This window comes from Eumetopias jubatus, unplaced genomic scaffold (assembly GCF_037043125.1).
Source record: "Eumetopias jubatus isolate StellerSeaLion01/CBP00866 unplaced genomic scaffold, mEumJub1_p1.0 scaffold_12, whole genome shotgun sequence".
In the NCBI taxonomy this organism is placed as follows: Eukaryota; Metazoa; Chordata; class Mammalia; order Carnivora; family Otariidae; genus Eumetopias; species Eumetopias jubatus.
The window spans coordinates 25,184,362-25,191,409 of NW_028274818.1; the positions used below are offsets into that span (position 1 = coordinate 25,184,362).

The 7,048-nt window shown below is 40.3% G+C and overlaps 1 protein-coding gene across 2 annotated transcripts in view; it reads left to right on the top strand.

The window, feature by feature from the left end:
• The window catches only part of NUCKS1 (nuclear casein kinase and cyclin dependent kinase substrate 1), a 32,481-nt gene extending 26,042 nt beyond the window's left edge, over nt 1–6,439 (top strand). For both annotated transcript variants that reach the window (XM_028120184.2, XM_028120186.2), the window contains exon 7: nt 1,005–6,439. In XM_028120184.2, the coding sequence (XP_027975985.1) occupies nt 1,005–1,204 (200 nt within the window). In that variant the 3' untranslated portion in view covers nt 1,205–6,439. The remainder of the gene's footprint in view (nt 1–1,004) is intronic.
• Nucleotides 6,440–7,048: the final 609 nt, after the last annotated feature.

Consider the following 7,048-nt stretch of genomic DNA (forward strand, 5'->3'; position numbering starts at 1 on the left):
TACCTCACGAGAATAAGAGAATTCTGCGAGGATCCGGTCTTCCACACCAGGAAGGATCACTTATTTATTCATAAGGACTGTGGCCCCTGCAGGAGTCTGGCGGCGCAGCCCCGTCCCTCTGCTGCCGCCGCCTCCAGCAGGTTTGGCAGCGACCTGTTGGCCGGCACTGCGGACAAACATCGCAGCAATAGAACTGGGCCTGCGCTTTTTCCCGCCCGTATCACGACCCCAGCAGCTAGGAAGGACCTGAAATTGCGAAAATGCACACCTGCGATCATAGATTTCAATCCTGCAGTCTGATGCTTACACCATCCTTTGTGCTCGCAGAATAAAACCACATTTGGCAACACGGATTCATTTGCTCGGCGCCATTGTGGTTGCTACCAGATAGTCTCCTAGTCACAGCTCGTTTGTTGTGAAATCAGAAAGCTAGATTTGCTTTGGTTTTTTTCTGACAGCTAGGGCTGGTGATTTGTACATTTTTTACTCATCACTTCTTACTGCTAGGAATCATGGAATTGTCAAAAGTTCCTCGATGAGGGCACCCGGCTGGCTTAGTGGTAGAGCATGCAACTCTTGATCTCGGTCATGAGTTCGAGCCCCACGTTGGGTGTAGAGTTTACTTAAAAAAATAAAATGAGTGACACGTCCTTAGAAAAAAATTTTTTAAAACTTTGGTGACTTCTGTTTCTACTCACATTGTATCCATTCTTTTTGACCTGCTTTTTAGACGTGACTTTTATCATAAACAACTTGTGTTCACAAACCACTAAGGATAGTATGCAGTTTCTATAGCATCCTGTTTCTTTATTATAAACATTACTGCTAACGCAGCACCATAGTGTTGGCAAGAGTGAATGGAAACCAGTGCCCACCTTGATTTTTAGTCAGTTGGGGTGTGGTCTTTATAGATTTAATTCTTAAAGTTTTGTTTTATAGCCGATTTTTATTTAAAGATCTTTTCTTCTCTTCCCTTCCCTACATTGGTATTTTTCTTCTTCCAGTGACGCCAAGCCCTGTGAAAGGCAAAGGGAAGGTGGGTCGCCCCACAGCTTCAAAGGCATCAAAGGAAAAGACTCCTTCTCCCAAAGAAGAAGACGAGGAACCAGAAAGCCCTCCAGAAAAGAAACCCTCTGCAAGTCCTCCACCTGAGAAATCAGGGGATGAAGGGTCTGAAGATGAAGCCCAGTCTGGGGAGGATTAAAAAAGTGATGATGGTTTGGGGAGAGATTTTATTAAAAAAAGAAAAAAAAAAGAAAAAAGAAAAAGGGGGAAAAAAAAGAAAACCTACTTAAGATAGAACATGGTTTTGGCTGTGGCTTGACTCATGGGCTTTCAATGCTTTTTTTCCTTTTCTTGAAAATAACATTCGCTCTTTTTTTTTTTTTTTAAGAGAACCATTGTAAGTTTAATTTACCTTTCTGTCTATTGGTCCTCTCTTTGCCATCACCCCTCTTTCCCACCCCTTCCCAATGAAAGCCATGTCAAAGTAATCACTGGATTGACTGCTTCACCTTTTTATTTTTAATGGAAGGTATACCACAGTTGTAAAGCAATAAGATTTGAGATGAACACTCTGGAAATTTTGCTTTTTGCTAAGCGATAGCAAGTTGAATCATAATCAAAAAAAACATAGAAGGGTTTTGGTTAAAAATGATTGCTTCTTTCTCTACCTGGACTTAAAAAAGTCACTTGTCATCTAATACAAGTTTATATGTCTATATACATAAGTATAGATGTCAAAAAAAAATCATGATGTTAAACTTCCACTGATGGGGCAGGTAGGACATAAAGATGAATTCTGAATTGTTACTAAAAGTATTCGTATTTTTTACCTTGGGGGCAAGGCAGGGAATGGTGTTCCTTGACCTTGTTTGAGGGTGTGGTGTTTTTTTTTGTTTGTTTGTTTCTTTGTTTCTTTTTTTTTTTTTTTTTAATTTCATCACTTGTTATCTCAACGAGACCCGGAGCCAGTGATCCTTTTATCCTGCTACAGTCTTTCAGGAACTTTAAAAGAACAACAACAAAAAAAAGGCAAGGGCCACCAAAACTTAAATCACTCTTGATTTCCTATTTCGTTCTCTAATGGTTCATGTTTTTAAATATATATGTTATCTATTCTGTTTCTCGGATAAAATTTTACCAAGGATCAAAAAAAAAAAAAAAAACCTTAGAATTTAAATGGCAAGATCTATACACCAGAGTGGATTTCTTCTTAACTGACAATGTTTAGGTTTTAAGCAAATAAAGTACCAATTAATGTGAAACTCAATCACAAAGACTTGAGATTTTTCCTTTATGAAAATAGAAAATTGAAATTCTTTTATGCCAAAAATGTGCATTCAGATCCCATGAACCATGCTCTGTTTTTATTTGGGGATAGAACATTTGTCTTTTCACACACCTGTCTTCCCATTTCTTCATAGACACATGAAGTGCATCTCTCGGCTTCCTGCTCCTGCAGAGGATACCACTGCATACCCCATCCCCAGAGCCTGCCAGTTCTGCTCTAAGACATGATTTCTCCTGGCTTTCTTCTTCACTTACTTCACATTCTGTGCTTGACTGGGAGTATGGTAAATGCTGCTCCCACACCGTTCAGTTTGCTTTTGTCTTTCTCCTGGTGCCCCTGCTTACTGCTCACGTTGCATAAGCAGAAGTTTCAGGGGCTCAGGGCTAGCGGAGACCATGTGGTTAGGAGCCTATATGCCACCAAGAACAGACTTTCCATGCCTTATGAAAGTGGTCAGGAGATCGTTCTGTAGGTTTGATCCTCCACATCCTGATACCATGAGCTCAAGGGAGCAAGGGTTAGGGGTCTTAGTGTGCTAATAAGTTGAAAAAAAAAAATAGTGAAATTTAACCTCTGCCTCTATGTAGGTGTGCTGCTTCAATATCTTATGCAGTTTTCTTTCTGTCTTAAGTTAGAGCATGTTTTTCTCTCAGACAACATGGCTTTCTTGCAGATATTCCTAGGACAAAAGGTTATTTAAGGAATGTTTTTACTCTGATTTTTAAGACACTTTCAAGACTACCCTTACTCTGACTTTTTAAAATAACACCCAATGGCAGAGTCATTTCACTGTTGTGCGCGGCGCGCGTTAGAGAATGAATTTGGAGATTTTAGTACTTGGCCAAAAATGCAAAACTTGAACGTAAGTTGCAGTTGGATTATTATCTTTCATGATGGTTAACTTTAGAGTGGTGACCTCTGTAAGAGGGTGGTAAAGATTATTCTGTTTGCTTTAGTGGGTTTGTTTGGGTATCCAATTTTAACAAGAAGGTTCTTGTTCATCTAGTAAAAGACTTCTCAGTGTTTCCACCATGCACTTCTGTTTTTAGGGGTTTATAAGTCCTACATTCCTAGTAACATTTGGACTTTTCTTAGATTATGTTTCGTGAAGATGAGGGGGGTCTTTTAAAACTTTAGCCTCGGTATTTTATGTAACGCGGTCTCTTTAATATATTAATCTGCACTAACATCTCTGTGATATACGCTCATTCTTTAGAGGTAATCCTGTCTTCTAGGTGACTTGTGTGCATTTGGTTGCGATCCCTTTTTTAAAAATTAATTCATGAGATTGAAAAATATCTTATATATTTCTAATGGACTAGACAAAAGGATCTGTGTCCCCAGGTGAGACAGGCTCTGAATGACCTTTGTTTTCTCCACTTTCTATTGATGATTTAAAACACTCTAGCCTTCCCCTCAAATCATGCGTGCATATAGCAGGACAACTGTGGTGTCTCAACTGGAAATAGGTGCTCCGTAGTCAGGCTTGGCAGCGGCGTCAGGACCAGGCTACAAGCTAGAAGCTGACAGTGGCCATTGGCACCATCCTTGACTCAATCCCATTTTTACCCCTAGCGAGCCTGTGGCGAAGGGGCAAGAGCGTCATGCTCAGGAAGTGAGACATTCACTCCCTCGGAAGGTGCTTGTTTGTGGTACCTGATTTCTCTTAGCTCTGTTAGGTTTCCCTCTGGAACATGGATCTCGGCAGCTAATGCTGACTGACACTACATTCTGGTTCTTACGATGCTGTATTTCCAGACTTCCCTCCCCAGCGTCCACAGCTAGAAATGGGTAGCTCGCATCCTCTTCAATCTGTAACTTCCTGCTGCTTTTAGCCCTCCGCACCTCGGATGGAGCCCCCGAGTGGCCCACAGGGCGCATGTTAATTTCAGTGACAGGTTTGTCCTGCTTTCTGAAGCGTCTCTCCCTTTCACAGCCCCACTCCCTGTGGAGTCCATGAAGGGAAATTAAGGGGTGTGTCCTCCTTTAGGGAGGTAACAGTGTTTCCTCTGGAAGAAGAATAGTTGATTTCCCAGGAAGGAGCTTGCATACTGCTTTTTTTCCCCCCACAGTAACTGTTTTGCCTCCGTTTCAATCCTCAGTTCATACTTACCCTTGGCACTTGTTGAAAGAGCATTTTCTTTTAGGTAACGAATCAAGAGTGGAATTTGAGGTTACAATCCAGTAAAGTTTTTGACACTCATGAATATGGTCAGCTAGACTGAACTCGATGCTTTTTTTTTTTCTTTAAACGTTTCTTCTTTTATCCGTGAACGTACAAGTAACAAGTGGATTTTAGAGAACTGGTTGGGAGAAGGAGGTGCTTTTCTTTAAACCAGTTTAGGAGATGCTTTGAGAGTAGTAGGAAGGCAAGGGCAGAATTTACCAGGAGCAACAGGGAGAGCTTTATAAAAGATCATGTGGCCATTGTTGCTCTTCTAAAGAGTGGGCGTTTGGATTTGACGAGTTCTTTCTGTTCCTGCGTCACCAGTAGCCGCACTGTGAAGAGACTATCACCTTAGGAGTTTGGAAAGGACAAAACCTGGGCTCTGCTCTTGAATGGCATTCAGACAGATACTTAAGCAGGACAAGTAATAAACATTTGCTGTCGCGGGATAGGGAAACTATAACAAGCTGTTTGCTCTTGGGGTCAGAAAATTGTCTTTTCTCTGTGCATAGAGCTGGGTTTATTGGAAAAGGGACTTAGTTTGAATATTGGGACATCAAGCTATCTCTAGCCAAGTTTCCATCTGCAACCCGTTTTCCCTTCATCTTGGGATAAACTTGACACAAAATGACTCTTTGAATCCCAAATCCCTAAGTTACACTTTTTTTTCGAAGCCTAATTCACAAAATTCACAGTGGTGCTGACTGTGTATTAACCACTATTGGGAAAATTCCTGTAAACCTGCCTGTTGCCATGCCAATGGAGGGACTGAGCTGGTGACATCTGTCTGAGCATGCTTTGTCTGGCTGGTGGAATGCCACCATTGTGCATACACTTTGTACATCAGGGGTGAAGGGAGGGTTTTCTAGATTTATGGGGGGAGGGTAAAATTGGGATTTTTTTTTTTGTTGTTCCTTTTTCAATGGGGTGTAGGGGTATAGTACTCAGCTTATGCCCTAAATAACATGTATAAAACCCCCCGAAGTATTGTGTGGGTGTGTGTGTGTGAGTGTGTGTTTGTATATGTCTGGCAAGTAAACTTTTGTCTTCGGGAAATTAGTGACTTCTTCTTTTCCTCCAGAAGTATTTGTTACAAGATTTGTAAATAAGAGCTCTAAGTAGAGTTTGTTTACCATGAACATGTTGCAACAAACCTTATACACCTAATTCCTGCAAGATTTAAGGAAAGACTTGAAGACTTGCCAGGTTAAGCAGCAGCCAAGTTCTCAGTAATTGTATGCCTTGATTCATCTTTCAGACTTCGTTTTTGCCAGCTCCAAAACTCCCAGTCTTCCTTGATTTTAGTTCTTAATCTACGTTCTGAGCAGGAAGGATTATAGAGAGGAACCTGTTTAAATGTATTTAATTAGTCCATGGGCTGAGATGGGGGCATCCCTTTCTTACTACTACAGTGTTGCTAGATACATGATCAGACACCAGGGGGTTGAGTGTCCTTGCGATACCACCACGGTGCTGACGTCTGCAGTGTGGTACTAAGGAAGTTAAAGTTTGAATGTAACCACTTTATTTAAAAGATTTCTTTTTTAATTTAAATGAAATGAGGTTGAAGTGAACATGATTTTGTTGACCATGTTCGTGAATTATAGATGCAACATGCATTGGTAGACTTGTGTGATGGTCTTTTGTGATACTTAATTTTTACATATCCCAGTCTCTGTATGTATCTGCATAGACAAAGAAAAAACAAACTCCTGCTTTCTTTTATTGAAGGGTCTCCAGGACTGCGTGTCTGCTCCTGAGCTCTGTTTTGAGTATGTGTATCCTTTGCTTGTATTTTGTATTAAAAAAATAAGAAAAAGAACCCTTTATTGTTGAGCATGTTGGCATTGTCCCCTTTATTTTTTTTCTCTTTTTGGGACATATGAAGCAAGTTATTCTTTTTCTGTATCTTTTTTCTTTTGTAAACTTTTTTTTTGTTTTGTTTAAAAATGGCTTTATAAAAGGGCTTTTATAACCCAGATGTGTGCTCTGTGTACTTCTTATAAAACACTCTCAAGCAAACACACTGACATATAGTTGATCACCTTTGACCTGTCAGCTCCCAGTCCAGCCTGACTTGGGGGGAACCTGCTTCCTGAATGAATTCTTTAGACACTAACAGTGACTATCACTGTTGTTGGTGACAAGAAAGGCATGTCTTGTCTCAAAAGTCAAAAGGAGTAATTAATACTTAAAGAGTATGGAATGAAGAGGCGGTAGATTCCCTAACTTCTGATTATCAGGGGAGCACTGGCCTGGGTGCACGAGGATTCCTAGGTAGCATTTTCCTCATGTTCACATCCAAGGTTATGAAGTTGTAGAGGGCAAAATTGTTTCAACATAATATATGGAAGAAGATAATATTTATACTCAAAAAACATATTTGCATTCAATTTCAGATACCCATATGAACTACACTAACCTGCAATTTAGAGCTAATTATTACTTAGATACATGGTGTAAGATCCCTTGTTAGAATTGGGCTGATAGTGTAGCTACTGGGGCTTTTATTCTTTTCAACCTTTCCCCTTGTTCACATTCTTGCCTTGTCATCTAAATATTGTAATTAACATACCAATTCAGCTTGG